The sequence below is a fragment of the Mytilus galloprovincialis genome, chromosome 4 (genome assembly GCF_965363235.1).
Source record: "Mytilus galloprovincialis chromosome 4, xbMytGall1.hap1.1, whole genome shotgun sequence".
Lineage (NCBI taxonomy): Eukaryota > Metazoa > Mollusca > Bivalvia > Mytilida > Mytilidae > Mytilus > Mytilus galloprovincialis.
Window position 1 is genome coordinate 6,537,170 of NC_134841.1, and position 20,329 is coordinate 6,557,498.

At 32.7% G+C, this 20,329-nt stretch overlaps 1 protein-coding gene across 1 annotated transcript in view; it reads right to left on the reverse strand.

Moving 5' to 3' along the window:
• Positions 1–20,329, reverse strand: part of LOC143071239 (vitamin D3 receptor-like) — a 148,699-nt gene that overhangs the window by 106,809 nt on the left and 21,561 nt on the right. Inside the window, exon 2 of the mRNA XM_076245433.1 lies at positions 2,077–2,123. Within this exon, the coding sequence (XP_076101548.1) occupies positions 2,077–2,123 (47 nt within the window). The remainder of the gene's footprint in view (positions 1–2,076; positions 2,124–20,329) is intronic.

Below are 20,329 nucleotides of genomic sequence, written 5' to 3' on the forward strand. Positions count from 1 at the left end.
TTTGAATTGTTCCACATTTTGTTCTTTTGGGCCTTTTATAACTTACTTGTGCAGTCTGCACCCAAAACTTTTGAGGGTAGTAAATATTTAAGTTTACTAGTCCTCAATAATTTCCACTAGTCCGACACCGGTGAGGGTCGCGCGGGGGGTGGGGGGCCATTGCCCCCCAAAATTTTTTTTGAAATCTTAGATGCAAAATCCTGCATTTTGAGCATACCTGTAAGGGTTTAAGCTGGTTGAAAAATATTTTTTTAAGCTAATTTTAAGGATTTTACATTTGCAAAAAATTTAATGTGTCCGTGTTGGTCCACTTTCTACTGGTTATAAGACAGACCTAGTAACCGGAACTAATGCGACTGGTTTTCGTTTCTCTTCACTTCCTCGGGATAAATACATGTACAATTATCGATCTCGATAGTTTAGACTTCGCAACACATTGACTTGACGATCTTTTCTGCATTACTTGTCAATTTGAACTTCAAATATGTTAAAATTTCAAATAACATAGAAAGGACGTTATATTTCTTATTAGTCTGGTCGGGCTAGCGATAAATAAAATTTACTAGTCCGAGCTGAAAATTACTAGTCTGGGGCATCGGGCTAGTGGTTAACGTCGCAGACTGCTTGTGGAATATTGTATTGTCCATTTTTAAGGCCATATTAGGTGACCAGTATAGTTCTGTGGTCTTCTGTGGATATGTGCATCTCATAACACATATCCATATTTTTATATTAAAACATAAAACCAGAACAGATTATTGTAAACCAGCTAGTGTTCATAATAAGTGATTAATCAACGCGACTTTTGCAAGAAGAAAAATAACGGGCAAAATGTCGAACTTGACTTCTACATGAATACACAAGTCAAATAGAAAAGGCTGAACACAAAATAAAATATAAGTGAAAAGAAGTCATTTACACTATAGTCTACAATAAACTCATCATAGATACCAGGATTGAAATTTTGTATACATCCAAATTTAACAAGGTTAAAAAAATTCAATCATTAAAAATACATTTTAAGCATTCAGGGTTCAAACCAATAGGAATTCATGAAATTGATCTTTTTTATATTGTTATTTAAGATGAAAATATGTTATGTAAATAATTTATTGCCCTTAATAAGTAGAGAATGAAGTTATTCAAACAATAAATGATCAAAGACCAGATAGAAAATAGGTCACATTAAAAAACATATAGGAGATAAATCTATGGAAGTTCCAGTTTCCAACCATGACAATAAAACTATCCAGTAACATGACTATAAAATACTATCTGTTGATTTCAACAACTTCTTTATTGTTCAATGCAATTTACCCTTTGATTAACAGCTACATCAGAGAAAAATCCAATAAATAGAATTTGCATTTGACATGCTACAGTACAGATCAATGATTATATTCTGAACAACTGTGAAAGGGAGACAACTCTAATCATATTACTATAATAAATGATCAAACATTTTGATATCTACCAGTGCTTGATTAAGTTCAGACTCCAGGAGTTTCAGGCCAATTCCCATTATATAACAAAATTCAGTAAATTTTCATAGAGATATATAAATGTGTGAAATCTAAATTTTATTTCTTAAGGTCTTTTCTCTAGGCGAGGAAAGACCCTATTGTTTTTCTAATGTTTTTTTCTTTTTTTTTCTTGCAGTATTTTTTTGGCACACCCTCCTACCGCTTCTATCGGAGTTATCAATACCAAATTTGAACCATCAATAGACCTCATCATGAACTTTTACCAGATGAACTTTTGTAGGATTTGATCATACCCTTCAGAAGTTATCTTTTAATACCTTTTTTTATTTATTTTAGCATTGTTTTGACAAATTTAGTTATGTATGGTAACCATTGAATTTGACGATGTTTGGTCAAAATAAGGACCTTTTGACCTCTACTCCTTTGCTCACTTTGTTAGCAATAGAAAGGTTGCAATGAGGAGCTAATAATAAATTATTGAACCACAACATTAATCTAAAAGAAAAGTAAACAAAAATTACAATATATAAAGTTCCATCACAGCCAAAAAAAAACCTTCTTTTTTAGAAATAAACTTTAAGGCAATACTCACCACTCCATCAAGACCAAGGGCAGCTGCCTGCAGTTCAAGGTCTGTATCTAATAAAAAAATAAAAAATAAACGCTATTAAAAAAAATCAAACAATCGTTTCTTTCAGTATGTAGTTGTCATGTAGCAATTTACTGACATATTGGGTTATCTTTTTGCGCCAATGCTACCTCAGCCCCACATCAATTTAAGAATAAAAGCTATCATTTGCGCCAATAACTAGATATCATTGAGATGGGAGCCATCTCTGTGGGCCCCGCTGTGAATAATGTGCATTAAAAAATTGTATCTTTACCATAGGACATGGGTTTGTCAACTGAAATCAAAGTTTTTGACCTTGACCTTTGACCTAGGAAGTTGCAGGGATCTCCATGGATGAAAATTGAACCATGGAGGAACTTTCACCATTACAAACCGTGTCTACGCTGTACAGTGTAGCGCGATCGGAAGTATTTTATCCCTCCATACAAGGAATGGTGAACATGCTTAATCATTGCTTATCTAAATTATATTTATTTGAATTTTCATTATAGAATTAGAAGTATCAATATGTTCATTTATTGCCGTTTTTAACCATTCAAATGCCAAGTCTTCATGCCCCCCCCCCTTAGTCTAGAATGACCAAAAGCTGTCATGAAGGTCCCCATGTAGATTTCTTGTATTTTTGGTAATTGTTATGGGGGTTAAAAATCATATGATGTGGAGTTTATTTTTCATGGACACAGTCAAATTCAGAACCCATTACCGGTATGGCTGATTTGCAGCAACAACAAAACGATTTGTACGTGTTATGTAAAAGGTTAAAGAGATTTGTAAAGCAAATGAAAAGGTTTTTAATGACTTTATCTGACAAATTGATGCTGTGCAACATGCATCATTCTAGTCTGAATAGAAACCGGAAACGCGGATGTATCAATTTGATTGTAATATACGAAATGAATTCGGAATTACGATACGATATTTCTTTACAGGAAATATTTATAAGTTTTTACTTTTAAACTTTAAAGTAATTTTAAATTATCGTTACAGCAGTACTCGAGTTATTTGCGATGAAATAATATTTACTGTTTTGCGTCTTATTTTGTATTTCTTAAAAAAGGGGGATGCTGATTGCGTAAGTCAAAATAAAGCACGTGTTCGACTTGTTAAACTGTTTTCTTTGTAACTGGATTATTCATTTATTTATTTAATCTAAATTATCATAATCATTTGCTGAAACTTAGTTGATTAATTCGACAAATGGATCGTCTATCCTCAGATAGTATTCTCCTGTCTGGTTTGTTGATCTACCTGTACAAGCTCAGGTACAAGTGATTAGCGATCTTAATCCGGATATCCCTCAGGCGTTAGAACTGTGTTGGATTATAACATAAAAAGCCTAAGGGTTATGCAATTACATGCATTTGATTATAATTGATAAAAAAATGGCGTCGGGCTACAAAAAATGAAGTTTTGAACGATGGCGGAAGACAATTTAACGATGGCGCAAGACAATTTAACGATGGGGCGAGTCATTTGACGATGGCGCAAGACATTTGAACGATGGCGGGGCGCCATCGTTAAACAGGCCATGGAGATCCCTGAGTTGTAAATAAATTATGACACACCCTTTGGTATTGGTTTATAAACATATCAAGTATAAACTTTGAAATGATAACGGTTCTCAAGATATAAAGCGGACACGATCTTTACCATAGGACATGGGGTTGTCAACTGAAACCAAAGTTTTTGACCTTAACCTTTGACCTAGGAAGTTGCACATAAATTATGACACACCCTTTTGGTGTTGGTTTATATACATGTCAAGTATAAACTTTGAAATGATAACGGTTCTCAAGATATAGAGCGGACACAATCTTTACCATAGGATATGGGGTTGTCAACTGAAACCAAAGTTTTTGACCTTGAACTTTGCCCTAGGCAGTCGTTCATAAATTATGACACACCCTCTGGTGTTGGTTCATATACATGTCAAGTATAAACTTTGAAATCATAACGGTTCTCAAGATATAGAGCGGACACGATCTTCACCACAGGACACAGGGTTGTCAACTGAAACCAAAGTTTTTTGACCTTGACCTTTGACCTAGGAAGTTGTACATACATCATGACACGCCCTCTGGTGGTGGTTAATAAACATGTAAAGTATTAAGTATGAAATCATAATGGTTCTCTAGATATGGAGCGGACACAAAGTGTTACGGACGGACAGACTGATCACTATAGGGGACCCGCCTTTGGCGGGGCCCTAATTAATCATGTAATTGACCAATTTCATGCATATATTTATTTTTACTATACATATTATCAATTAAATGATTGACTTCCATCCTCGCTCAAAATCTTTCTTAAATTTCTTTTTTAAACATTCTTTGTCAATTTTAAAGAGCTCTGAATTAATTATTTTATCAGGTCGCTCAGATAACATATCAGTTGCTTTTTGTTTGAATGCAGTTCTCAAAATCTGTCTTTCTAGTTTCTGAGTATTACAATGTAGTTTCATTTATTTTAATGTGAACGACTAGCACAACTCGACTTAACTATGCATCTCTATCTTAATTCTCTATTTCTCTCTGACAGAATCAGTGTACTTCAACAAAAATGACAGGTTTTCCTTGATCAGACTCTAAAAGGATATATCAGAAATCTTTACATATGAAAAACTATTCTAGAACTGAAAATTTTTCTTAATTTTGATGTGACAGTGTCAAATTCAATCTAAAGTGAATAATAGGTCAATTATAGTATGATATACATGTACGTATAAAAAATAATGTAAACTGGTAAGTATGGCGCAATTTAAATCCGTTTATTGGAGCAATTAATACCATCAGAAAAATATAGTGTTGCAATTAATACCTTTTCAAAACTGTAATTGCCGCAAATTGATTCTGGCCAACATATTTAACTAAAGTCATTTTCAATTAATAGAAACAAAGGTTTTTTAAAGTCTATCTTTAATTCAATCCATTTTTAAAACTCCAACCATTTAGACCAGGAAATACTGTATAAAACACCTTACTATGGCTGAAGACTGTGTGTTGACCTTAAGATATTTTGGCTGTTTGTGGGGATTCACTGATGCATATACCCCACATTCCTTTTTTATTTCAATTTTGATGTAGTGTATTACAACACAAAAAGAAAATCAAAGTGCTTGTTAGCACTGAAGGGTAAAGATTGCATTTATTTATCAATGGAAAGTCAAATTAAATATTGCATTGTATAAAGCATGCAACTACAATTCTGGACAAAGGGAGATAACTTCAGTTCATGCAATCTTTACCAAAACATGGGGCTCTGTGTGCTCATTTAAGGTAAAAGTACCATTTATGGTTTTATAACTTTAATCCATTGCAGCATATTTTCAATGCAACAGTCATACAAGCATTCCCTCTGTAAATTAAAGCAATATTAATTTCTGTCATTTATTGACAAATGCTTGCCTCAAGCTTTATGCAAGGTAGCTAGTATATTTCATCTCCTTTCATAAGCAGCTTGTCATATATATGGTTTATAATTTATTATTATTATACCTCAGTTATCATTTTCTATATAAAATAAGTACACAATATTTTCACTATTTTTCAATTTACAGGCTTTGAACTATAGGACCGGTAAAAAATTTCCAACTATTGGACCTGGGTGAAACTATTTGACCGCAAGCGTCATTATATTTAGCGAAATTTTAAATGCAGCCATGGGATTGGAGGATTTTAAAAGTACCGCGGGAGTAACGACATCACGTTTTATCTATTGTATATAGGGTTGACGTCAGTGCATGATGTTGCCTTAGCATTTAGGAATATTAACTAAGTAAACGATAAACAATATGGCTGGGTTTCTGTTTTTTTATATTACGATAGTTGATTGATCACCACCATTTATTATCTGTTGACTCTTCAATATAATAAAACACTTACTGACTGGATATTCGTGAAATAGTTAAGTTTATTGTCCACTTGGATACAACTATTGCCCTCGGCTACGCCTCAGGGCAATAGTTGCACCTCGGGACAATAAACTTACTATTCCATTCATACCCAGTCAATAAGTATACACTATTATATTGTTTGAATGAGTATGTATGTGCTTTTTTTTAAACTCATTTGAAAGCCTGTTCTGAGGTGTTTATAAGATAATTAAAAGAATTTCAAAATTAAGGTCAACACCTCTAACAGGGGATATCCCCCATAAATTGGGATAGTTGGCAGGTCTGGCATGGCTTTTTTTTTTATATTTGAAGCTACTTGCAAATTAAGTGTTATTTACCAATGCAATGTAGAATAAGCAATATATTCAAATTAGTGTTTTGTGGCAAAGCAACTGTATAAGAATGCCCTTTATGTGGAAACATTTACCTTGTTAAAAACATTTGACACTTAATTTACACCTTAGAAGGTCAAATTATCAGACACTATACCATGTGCATGTGCTGATTTCACCACAAATAAATATTTCCTCACTTCAGTGTTTTTGTACTTTGACCTTATACTGCTTTCTGGACTGGGGTTCATGTTGTTTATTCTTTAGTTTTTTATGTTGTGTCGTGTGTGCTGTTGTTTGTTTGTCTTTTTCATTTTTAGCCATGGCGTTGTCAGTTTGTTTTAGATTTATGAGTTTGACTGTCCCTTTGGTATCTTTCGCCCCTCTTTTAGTAAAGAGCAAGGACTGTTCTGGTACTTGGTTAGACCACAATGTTTCCACAGTAAAGGATAGATGTTGACTAGGTAAAATCTACATTTTAAGGGAAACAACTTCAAAACAGGTTGTCAAGATTTATTGAAATGTTAAGAGTAGATATAGTTTGTTAGATTTTCTGAAATGGTTAGAATGTTAGATTTTCTGTTTAGAGTAGATAAATTTAGTTTTTCTTATATTTTCAGGGCAGTCCGAGCTTGTTTGCTGACCTTTTTTATAATGCAATCCTGTCATCCTTTATATAGTTTTAAATGTATATTGGATACTCCGAGCATTAATTAAAGCCTTTGGCCTTGATTTGCTATACATTGGTGCATACCTGTCAACTGACCTGTATCCTGCAGATAACACCCATTTATTTCAAACACTCCCCACCACCCCATCCCCAATTTTTTAAATACTCACTCGGTTGGTAATTCACCCTGAATTTCTAAAAATTGGCCATTTTCACCCAGATTCTTGAGCCTTTTGATTGATTTCTAAAGTGAATTTCCCTAAACATACAGGCAAAATCATAATTCATGGACAGAAAGTTATACCAGCTGTGCTAACTGTAAAATTGAGTTACTTCCCACTTTTTGTCATCTTCCACAATATACACCTTAAAGGGGCACTAGCTACAAGATGTATAAAAAGTCTAATATCTTTTTTTATTTGCTCAATCAATAATGAAATGCAAATAGTGAAGTAATAGTACGCTTTTAGCAGCCAGTATGGATCAATTTTGTCAAAATAAGCTAAAAAACATTGATTTTGAATTATTCACTGGCAAGTTCGTATTCATGTGAACTTCAATTTAACCCCTTGAGCTTGAGATGGATAACATGTGAATTGTATGTGTAAAGTTATTTAAAGGAAAAGAATGTCAACATTGAAAGTAAAACAAAGGTAAATCATTTGCTTGACTGATTCAATCCACAAACATACATATTTATTTTTCATCTATAAAATGAAATTAAATAGACCTAGAATAATCCAACAGCACGAGTTTGCTTAATCTATCTATATCTATATTTATGTTTACATTGCTTATATGGACATCGCATGACTTTAGATATCGCTCGATAATTAATTAAATGGTGTCTGGACTAAAATACACATGAAACGAACCTACGTATTTTCATGCTCGTGCCGTGTTTATTATTTATTTTAGACTTTTAATAGTTTGGATGAATATTTTACATTGTTATTGATAAAATATGACATGTTGAATTAAATCGGTGAACATAAATTTGACAGCTAGTGCCCCTTTAAGCTTATGTTTTATTGTTAAAAGATCCCATTTAAAGCAAATTGAATTCAAATACATATCACAATATTACTTTCTATTATTTTTCTACTAAGGACAATGAAAAAAATAATATTTGAAAATTATTTTTTTTCATCTTTAAATGCGTATTTTTTTTATAATATTCCTTTATCAACTTCTATTCCCAGTTTATTCTTAACTATGTTAACATGTTTTTGAAATTTTTCAATTTATCCCATTAATGCATAAATTCAGCTGAATAAAATTCATAACAGGTTATGACCTGAGATTTTCTTCTTCAATGCAGGTTTGCTGATGTTAATATTCAAGTCAATAGACTCTTTCCATATTTCTGACTTATGACTCCGAATTATAAATTTTTTGACAGATTACCTCTTCTGTAGTAGAACATCCTGGTACCAAGGCATGTAAGAGCAAGGGAAAGAAGTAAAATTAAGCTTTCATCAGTACAATTTAGGGGGATTTAACTCCTTCATATGACAAAATCATCAGAAAACAGTAAATTTTCCCCTCAAATTACACCAATTGTATGTTTGATTTTACTTTTTTTTCATTGCTCTTACTAAGACCAAGTACTAGGATGTCCTACCACAGAAAGGTAACCTGTAGAACAATTAGATCATTCAAAGTAAAAAGTTGGTAATATGAAAATAGTCCAATACTCTATTGTACCTTGTAATATTCAATGAGTCATGTCAACAAGGGTTTACCCAAAAAGTGCTAATTTCAGGACTACAATAGATAAATATTCTGTTGAACAAATTCGATAGGAAGGATTTCTGTGTTTTAGTGAGTTTATTTTCCAACTTATATTGGTTAAGAACTAATTTCTACTGTCCATAGTAAGAATAATAAGGCAAATTTCTTCTTGGGAAAGTCAGCTTTAGGAAATGTGTGTGTCCTTGGGAAGGTCAGCTTTAGGAAATGCGTGTGTCTTCATTGGGAAGGTCAGCTTTAGGAAATGTGTGTGTCTTCATTGGGAAGGTCAGCTTTAGGAAATGTGTGTGTCTTTTTACTATGTTCTACTGAGGATATATCTATTTTTGTGGGTACTAAATTTTTTGGACTAAATAAGAATTATATTTTGTTAATATTTGGTTTTGCGGTTTGAATTTAAGTTTCTTGCATACAAGCTTAGTAAATGGGTTAACATTGTAAAAGACTGGTTAAATAAATTAGGTTTTGGTCATCTCACTTTTAATACTTTTAATTTAAAATATCACATAAATAGTATCCAACAAAGAATCTATGACCAGGCTTATCAAATTATGAATTGTTCTATCAATAAATGTGAAAAATTAAATTTCTTTTGTCATACTAAAAGAATTAGAAAAAGGCCCCCATATATTGATATATGTAAATTCAAAACCGACCGATCAGTTTTCAGTAAATTTAAACTAAGTGCGCATTCCCTAGCAATTGAAAGAGGGCGTTATACCAACATTGAAAGAAATAAACGCATTTGCTTATCCTGTAACAGACAAGAAATTGAGGATGAATACCATTTCTTCTCAATCTGTCCATGCTATAAATCATTAAGGTATACCTATATACAAAATATTAATAAAAATCTTAATTTCAATTTTATTAAATTGCAGTCCACTATAACACTAAATCATAAATAGCAGTCTACCAGTCATTATAAAAATCACCATAAAGTATATTAATGATGGTCTTTTATTAAGAACATCTGTATAACTTTTTTTTAATATGCAACCTAATTTTTGTTTGTGTTCATTTTTATAATTGTTCATGAACATTAACAATGTGGAAACTGTTGATATTTATAGCCTTTTTCTTCTTCGCTGTGAATACCACTGTCACTCTAATATAGTTATAATCAATTTAACTATTGTCAGTTTATTGTTTTAATTTTGTATGCCATAACCATTTAATGTAAATGTGTTTGTGCGAATAAAATATTGTCTATTGTCTATATAGACAATTCATTTTATACTTCCTTGGACATCTAAATTCATAGCTCACCGGTATCTTCCAAAGCTACGACCAAAATCAACTATAATTTCTCAGTTATTTTTTGTGTCAAATTCATATTACTCTGTTAAAAGTGGGTCTATGTATAAAAAAAAGTGAATCTTGAATTCCTTGTATTCTTAAGTGTAAACGTAGCATAGACCAAGTGAAGGATTTCAATGTACAAGGGTAGTTCCTGTTTTTAAGTGACAAAATTGTACATGTATCTTAAAGTAATATCCTGATACTGTATAGCCTGTTTTTCACAGTTCTAAAAATTTATGATTTAGGGGCAAGAAAGCATATGAAAATTTAAGGCGTTTTATTTTTATTTTTCGAAGATTCTTAATTCCAGATTAAATATTTTGGCAGATACTGAAATGATTGCATTTCAAAAGTTGTAAAAATTGACAAGAAAAAAAAGATCTTCATTCAAAGATGTAGAAACTTTTTATTATATATTATAATGTACCAAACATTTTTTTTTACTAATTTCAGTTATCTGCCACAATAAGTGAAAATAAACATTATGTGAAAATAATCTGATATATGTTATTCAATTGAATATCTGCAATGCAAACAGGAACATTTGAATTTTATGAAACTTTAAATCTCTGAAAAATCTTACTTGTTGAAAACTGCTTGTCAGCAGTAAATTTAAGATACTGCTGTTTATTCCCCTTAATAGTATGTCATCAAAGTGAAGTAAATTTTATTATATGAAATTGACCATATATAATAATTCCACTATTTATAGAATTAAGCCTGAAGGTTAAAATATTGACAAAACTTGTTAATTTTGTTAATTTTATGAATTTATCCTCCTAAAAGTAACAAACATTAAAATATACTAAATTGCTAGCAAAGAATCATACCCTGCAAAAAGTTGTTTAAGCTTAGATATTAAAATTGTGTTTAGAAGCAAAAAACTCATAAGAAGCATTTTAAAAAGCTAAGACCTATCTTTATTAGAAATTCTTGTAAGTATAAAAACAGCTAACAGAAAAAACAACTTACCCATGTCCATAGAAAGTGAGAAAAGTTTAATATTGACTAAAGTGTAATTTTTATATATACTAGGTAAGTGCTACTATTTCACACCTATATATTTCATTCAATGTTAGTACCAAATATGGTCATGTATGATGTTTGAATTCAAAATGAAAGAAAAAACAAAAGGACCAATAACACCTACATCTTTTATCATTGCCATGTATGATATAGAATCACAGTGTATCATTAAAATCATTCTACTTAAAAGAGGGACAAAAGATACCACAGCTCATCAATCGAAAATAAACTGACAATGCCATGGCTAAAAATGAAAACAAACAATAGTACACATGACACAACATAGAAAACTAAAGAAATAAGCAACACGAACCCCATCAAAAACTAGGGTTGTCTAGGGTGCTCTGGAAGGGTTAATTATTAATTACTTAATTATTGTTCAAAAATTCTTTAAATCCTTTTTAGCTCACATGCCATCTGTTAAGGGGGCTCGCGGGTCTAAATCAATTTTTTTTTCAAATATAGGATTTTGCTATTTTTTTTCTATGATTAAACTTTATCTTATACCTTATAGAAATGTAAAATAAAAAATATGGGGTCACCATTCATTTAAGCTCACAATCTGGCTCCCAAAGAAGCATACATATTTGTTAATGTCCTTTTTTTCTGTTGAACTAATAGGAGAAATGTTGGTAATATACAAATTAAATTACAGAAATCGATCAAATTTTACAATTATTTAGTTTATGTACACCTTTTTTGAAACAATAATAAAAAATATAGGTCACTGATGAGCTAAAAAAGATATTTCAATTTAAACGTCAAAAAATTACATTTTTGCACCAGAGGGAGATAATTTGGAGCTTTTTCAATGATATCTACATTTTTAAAGTCATCTGTGGCCAAACCAAATCGATTTGTCTGGGTGATTTTTGTACCATATTATAAAGTAATAACTAATAGTGTATAAAATAAAATTTGTAATGAAAAAACAAATGTTAAATTTTTTGCTGATTTTCTCATACCCGCCTCTAGTCCTTCTAGTTTTATTTGTAAACACGTATAAAACACAGACTTCGCCTACCGCCTCCTTAACTGTTGTTGTCTTTGTTAAATGTTTAGACGTTGAACTTCTTCTAGAGAACCACTGAATGGAATGAAACCAAACATAGCATGAATGTTCCTTATGAGGTGCTGTCCCAGTGTTGTAGTTACTTTGAAGACGATCCATCTTCCAAGAAAGCTGCCAGCAGGTGACTTAGTTTAACATAGGACCCTCTGGACAATAAAATACAAATGTCTTCTTCTAGAGAACCATTGAATGAAATAAAACCAAACATAGTATGAATGTTCGTTACGAAATGCTGACCAAGTGTTGTAGTTACTTTGAACATGATCCATCATCCAAGATGGCTGCCAGCAGGTGACTAAATTTTACATAGGACCCTCTAGACAATACAATACAAATGGTATTTTTTCAGAGAACCACTGAATGGAATAAAACCAAACATGGCATGAATGTTCCTTATGAGGTGCTGACCAAGTGTTGTTACTTTGAAGCGGATCCATCATCCAAGATGGTCACTAGGGGGGACTTAATTTAACATAGGACCCTCTGGACAATACAATACAAATGTCTTCTTCTAGAGAACCACTGAATGAAATGAAACCAAACTTGACACGAACGTTCCTTATGAAATGCTGACCAAGTGTTGTAGTAACTATGAAGATGATCAATTTTCCAAGATGGTTACCAGTAGATGACTATGTTTAACATAGGACCCTCTGGACAATACAAAACAAATGTCTTCTTCTAGAGAACCACTGAATGAATTGAAACCAAACATGGCATGAACGTTCCTTATGAGCTGCCACTGATCAAGTGTTGTTACTTTGTAGCTGATCCATCTTCCAAGATGGCTGCTAGAGGGGACTTAGTTTAACATAAGACCCTATGGGAAATACATACAAATGGTACATTGAATGGAATGAAACAAAACATGGCATAAATGTTCCTTATAAGGTGCTGATCGAGTTTTGCTACTTTTATAAAATTAGGAGGCCAATATTAAAATTTGGCCTCAATCAATATAAGGTTATCTGTTTTTAATCTATTTTTACATGATTTCCAAAACCAAAGTAGAATAAGGTGAGTAACATAGGCTCTTTGGAGCATCTAGTTGTTACTAAAAGTATAATATGTTCTGTCAAAAAATCTTTGTACTACACTTACTCTTTATTTCATCCAAATTTGATTTAATACTTAATAATAAAAAAAAGAATGTGTCTGAGGAAATGAATGCCTATGCTCAAGCTTGCTTATAATACATGAAAATACTTTTGAGAGCCCAAATTTAAACTTAGCGAGATTTGGTTCAAAGCATTGTGGATGAGTTTAAAAAAAATTTGCACTGAGAGAGTGGAAACGAAAATATTTGCAACTTTCCAAGTTATAAAAGGGGCACAACTCTAGAATAGTAAGTGACTTGTGTCGAAAATTCGACCTATGTGTGCAAATTTATTTTATAGCATCCTTTGCATATTTACCAGAGGACAGTCCCAGTCCTGATCACCAAATTTAAAAAATCTACCATAATTCTATTGCAACTAATTCTACTTATTTAGAACGTAAATTAAACAGTATGATTTGACTTCTTTAAAAAACTCCTCAATTGACCTCATCTTCAAAATGCTTGATCTATGATAATATATCAGTAGGTGTGTAGATATTGACACCTCAGGTGTGTAAATGTCTTTTTGAAAAAGGCATTATGTATACTACATGTACATGTTCCTTGGGATAGAAGAACATTTTTATAGGTGTTATACAATATTACAGATTATTAAGCATGATTAACAGGTTAGATCTTCTGACCAGGAGAGAAATTACCAACTAAAATCTGCGTTTTGAAAGAATTCTAGGTACAAATAGATGTTTAATAAACCCCAAACACTCAAAAAACTCAAAACCCTCGGGGTCCACTTCCTATATACAAAGTGATAGGAGGTACCACTGGAATAGGTCACCTTTTGAAGCTAAAAAGTATGTGAATAGGTCAGAAATATATGATAAGGTTAATTAAGTTTTTATAACTTCGTTTGTCATCTGTCTTGGTGTTCCCGGCTGTGTTCTCAACAACCAATTTTCTCTCTTTTAGCACTTTGATATTCCAAAGTTACATTACACACCAAAAGAAACCCAAACAATATGGGAAAAGGGTATATTTTTACCTACGCAATATATGAAAAGGTATACATACATTTTTGCAATCTTAAATTATATGAAAAGGGTGGTGTTACAGAAACCCAGCGGCATTCCCTATCATTTAAGAATTGAAGTGGCCCCAGAGTCCAAACCAGCAACAACATCACAGTTTGAGTAAGGCTGAATCCAAATCTGTAATTCAAGTTCACTCATCTGCAATATCCAAAAAGATAGCCAGCCCACAAAACCTATCATCAATCAATGAAAATTGCGTAATAATTCAAAGTCACTAGACAATATCATAGGAAGCAGGGCCTCAAAATAGTGGTCAAACTGAAATGTACTCATAGAAAATACAAAAATCAATGATCTGTCACCAGTAGTTCCTATCAAACTAACTTAAGCAGAAAACTTAACATCGAAAATTCTATATTAATTCAGTCATTGGAGCGTGTCCTAGGGGGCAGGGTCTCAAGATAGTCATCAAAATGATATGTACTGATAGTAATGTAACTGTATAGTAAATATTAATGATCTGTCACCAGTAGTTCCAATCAAACTAACTTAAGCAGAAAACTTAACATTTGTTGATGTCAGAGCCAGAGGTGGAAATGCAATCCCTATATCTCAATTTCTGCAACTTTCAGTGCAGGCCAGAAAAAATGCAAAAAGTGGGTAAAATCCACAAGTAAATTTTTCACACCTTCATCTCAATCTCATTAAACAATAGTACTAAATGAGGCTGGCATGGTATCATTTGATTACCAAGTGTTATGTTATTTTTGTTTTTCATAATAAACAGAACTCCGACATCTTTATCCTCTGCTATTCTAAATAAGGACTTGTTTGAATTCTGGAAAATAAGAAAAGTATCACGAATACTCACCCAATTAAGCAGTGTTAGTTCATACTGAAATATCAGTAAAAGTAAACTGAACCTTAGTCATATGTGAGGGGCCTGATGGGTTATTTTCGTTCTTCATGATCGGTGCATTTTCGCTATCGTGATCTGTTTTTCTACAGATTTTTTTTTATCTATTTTCGTGATCCGTGATCATGGAAATTTATTTAATGTGAATCGTGATCGACAAAAAAAGCGACTTGTGAATCCTGATGAGACCCCCCCCCATATCAGGCCCCTCATATGTGTATTGTGCCAATGTAATTTCTAAACTCAAAATTGTACCATTGCCATATTTTGCACACAAAAAAATGGATATATGCTTGTACATATTGTATAAGGATTGTTTTGTTTAGTAAATTATTGAGTATCTTGTGAAAGTTATTTTAAAAACAATCAATTGTCATTTACATATTGAAACTGGCCAAAGAGCATGTTTATCTTATACATGCAACAGAAGGTGCTAAAAACATTTACAACGTTAAAAAAATATATTATCACTTTAGTGAAACTACAATTCATCATTCCAACATTTATTGTTTAACCCAACAAAATGTTGTGCTATATCTAGACCAGTTGTTGTTGTTTGTGCGTCTTGTTTTGGGTTATTTTTTAGGAAAAGGGCATTGGTGTTGTTATGGTATGTAATAAATTAAATGTCATAATTCCTGTTATACCTTTTAATGTATCTTCTTATATATTTACACAAGTACTTAAACATAAAAGCATTTATTTTCATTTTGGTATTTTTAACATCTACATGTTGTCAACAGAGAGCATGATTTAAGTTTCCAAAATTACAATGGTACTGATACAGTAAGCCACTGATGTACCAACTGAGCTAACAGGGTTTTCCACAGTAACTAAGGGCAGTAATATATTTACTTGGTAAGGAGATGAACCACTATACTCTCCCCTCCCCCCACCTCAAACATCATTAAACTATGATGAGGCCACTGTAATGATGATATCTACACATCTTGGGGTTTTCTAGTTGAACACCACTTTCATAACTGTATAGCATAATTTAACTTTTAAATCACAACTGTACACAACATTATCTTAAACCCTGAACCCCTTGCACATTGAGGCACCAATCAGCTGATCTAAAGGATTACTTCACTGGCACAGTTAATGGAGGGTGGTATTCATCAGGATCTTAAACCCTGAACCCCTTGCACATTGAGGCACCAATCAACTGATCTAAAGGATTATTTCACTGGCAGTTAATGGAGGGTGGTATTCATCAGGATCTTAAAACCTGAAACCCTTGCACATTGAGGTACCGATCAGCTGAGCTAAAGGATTACTTCACTGGCACAGTTAATGGAGGGTGGTAATATATTTGCTATGTAAGGGTCAAGCACTTTGAAGACTATCTTAAGCATCATTCAACTCTAGTGTATATACACATGTTTAAATATAAACTACAAAGCATCATTATTACAGATAGTAGATATAGGAAGATGTGATATGAGTGCCAATGAGACAACTCTCCCTCCAAGTAACAATTTATAAAAGTAAACCATTATAGGTCAAGGTACAGCCTTCAACACCGAGCTTTGGCTCACACTGAACAGCAAGCTATAGAGGGCCCCAAAAATTACTGGTGTAAAACCATTCAAACATGAAAACCAATGGTCAAATCTATATATAGATGTCTAAATTGTTCACTGTTTATAGTATTGCATCCCATTCATATCTGGAGGTGTCATGCTTTGCAGTACAATTAGGAAATTGGAAAAGCTACATTAATTAAGGACTGCACACCAATCTCCATAAAAATATTTAGTTGATGTCTAGTTCATGTGTCAAAGATTGAATCATAAAATTGAGAAAGGAAATGGGGAATGTGTCAAAGCAACAACCCGACCATAGAGCAGACAACAGCTGAAGGCCACCAATGGGTCTTCAATGTAGCGAGAAACTCCAGCACCCGGAGACATCCTTCAGCTGGCCCCTTAAAAAATATGTATACTAGTTCAGTGATAATGGACGGCATATTAAACTCCGAATTATACACAAGAAACTAAAATTAAAATCATACAAGACTAACAAAGGCCAGAGGCTCCGGACTTGGGACAGACGCAACATTGCGGCGGGGTTAAACATGTTCATGAGATCTCAACTCTACCCCTATACCTTTAGCTAATGTAGAAAAGTAAACGCATAACAATATACAATTGTCTTAGGGCATAAGATTTGAGTGATATAAAACCATTAAAATTCAATTAAAGTGCTTTTTTTTCCATCTCTCCTTTAAATAAATTTCAGTCCATTATATCTTTGAAATATTTAAAAAATAATGTTGCTCCCTCTAATAAAATTCTTTCTATTCATTTAAAATATATTAAAAAAGAGATGTAGTTTTTTTAGATGAAATGTTTTGCCTATGAAAAATCAAATAAAAAAATATATAATTAGAATGAACATGTACACTATAGCTACAGGTTATTTTTTTGTGGATTGCCTCCAAAGAAGAAGAAGAATATTTATTATTCCAATCAAGGGCCCTTGATGGGCAGCATAACATGTACACATAAAACAATACATCATGATTTGTAACAGAAGAAGAAATTAATAATTGGTGTGAACCCACAAGACACCTCTAAAGGTCAATATATCAACACATATCTAAATGTTTTTATTTATCATCAAATTTGGTATTTACGGCAGATCTTGGCAAATAATCTCCATGGAAATACAATGTGCACCTGATAATACATCAGCATACCAAATACCATTCATTGCCTTGCAAGAATTGGTAAACAAATACATGTATTTTGGTCATTTCTGAGAAGCCAAATTCTAAAAATTGTTTATCATTGTACACTTTGGAGAAAATTTCTTCCTATTTCAAGCATATAAAATGTTTTATTGCAGGAAATAAATAAAAGGTTATTTTATCTATCAAAGGTCATATGATTGACAAGAGGATAAATCCAATTTACATACAATTAATAAATAATTGTTTAGTTGTCTCCAGTAATTTACACCAGAAGAAGCATATGTTCCTTCCCTTTCTCTCAATATGTTTTAATCAATTTTTTTATCATTGTTTTATTTTTGATGATTTCACAACTGATTTCATGTATAAAATAATCATGAGACGCTCATGAATCATGTTTGTTGTATGGTTTATGGATATTAAGGATGCTCACCAATCAAATTGTCAACTAAATTTAAATTTTGCTTTCCTCTGGTTTTCAGAAAGAGTATGCATTAAAAAACATTACTCAACAAGAATGTGTCCATAGTTTCAAGTTGATTGGACTTCAACTTCATCAAAAACTACCTTGACCAAAAAGTTTAACCTCAAACTCACACTTTCATTTTCTATGTTCAGTGGACTGTGAAATTGGGGTCAAAAGTCTGATTTGGCTTTAAAATTAGAAAGATCATATCCTAAGGTGCATGTGTACTAAGTTTCAAGTTGATTGGACTTTCGCTTCATCAAAAACTACCTGAAGCGGGATGAACGGACTGACGTACAGAGCAGAAAACATTAAAGAACCTTAGTGAGCACGCTCACATACCCCACGTCCCCACATTGTCATTGGAGAAATAAAATAAGTGTAAGACAAGAAAATTGTATAAAAAAAAAAGACTGAATCATAATTTCCTGTCAATATGCACATCTACATAGTATGTCCTTATTATGTACAAAGTTTCATGAAATTCTGTTGTGTGGTTTCAGAGGAGTTGCGATGACAAACTGTTGCAGAAGTACATTAAAGCAAATAAGATCAAAGGAGCGTAACTCCTAGAAAAAAAATTGAATCATAATTTCCAGTCGATATGCACATCTACATAGTATGTCCTTATTATCTGAAAAGGTTTCGTGAAATTCTGTTGTATGGTTTGAGAGTAGTTGTGATGACAAACTATTGCAGTAGTACATAAATTCCAAGCAAGAGGAGTCAACAGTATAGTGAGGCAAATAAGTTCAAAGGGGCGTAACTCCTAGAAATAAAATTGAATCGTAATTTCCCGTCGATATGCACAACTACATAGTATGTCCTTATTATCTGAAAAGGTTTCATGAAATTCTGTTGTGTAGTTTCAGAGGAGTTGCGATGACAAACTGTTGCAGTAGTACATTGAAGCAAATAAGTTCAAAGGGGCGTAACTCCTAGAAATAAAATTGAATCGTAATTTCCCGTCGATATGCACAACTACATAGTATGTCCTTATTATCTGAAAAGGTTTCGTGAAATTCTGTTGTGTGGTTTGAGAGGAGTTGCGATGACAAACTGTTGCAGTAGTACATTAAAGTAAACAAGTTCAAAGGGGCGTAACTCCTAGAAAAAAATTGAATCGCAATTTCCCGTCGATATGCACAACTACAAAATATGTCCTTTTCATATAAAAAGATTTCGTGAAATTCTATTGTGTGGTTTGAGAGGAGTTGCGATGACAAACTGTTGCAGTAGTACATTAAGTAAATAAGTTCAAAGGGGCGTAACTCCTAGAAAAAAAATTGAATCGCAATTTCCCGTCGATATGCACAACTACATAGTATGTCCTTATTATCTGAAAAGGTTTCGTGAAATTCTGTTGTGTGGTTTGAGAGGAGTTGCGATGACAAACTGTTGCAGTAGTACAATAAAGTAAATAAGTTCAAAGGGGCGTAACTCCTAGAAAAAAAATTGAATCGCAATTTCCCGTCGATATACACAACTACATAGTATGTCCTTATTATCTGAAAAGGTTTCGTGAAATTCTGTTGTGTGGTTTGAGAGGAGTTGCGATGACAAACTGTTGCAGTAGTACATTAAAGTAAATAAGTTCAAAGGGGCGTAACTCCTAGAAAAAAAATTGAATCGCAATTTCCCGTCGATATACACAACTACATAGTATGTCCTTATTATCTGAAAAGGTTTCGTGAAATTCTGTTGTGTGGTTTGAGAGGAGTTGCGATGACAAGAAACAGGACTGACGGACTGACGGACGGGTCAAAAACATTATACCCTCCGCAACTTTGTTGCATGGGGTATAATAATGCCCTCCACTATCGTAGGTGGGGCATAAAAAACATATATTTCTCAATATTTTTCAAAAACTTTCATCAAGTACAACTGGGGTAAAATATTCTTTGTCTAAATAATTCTTGTTATTTTCAACTCTTTGCACACATGTTACTGAGCCCCCTTCTAAATTACGTCATGGAGTTAATGAAAGTACACACAATAAA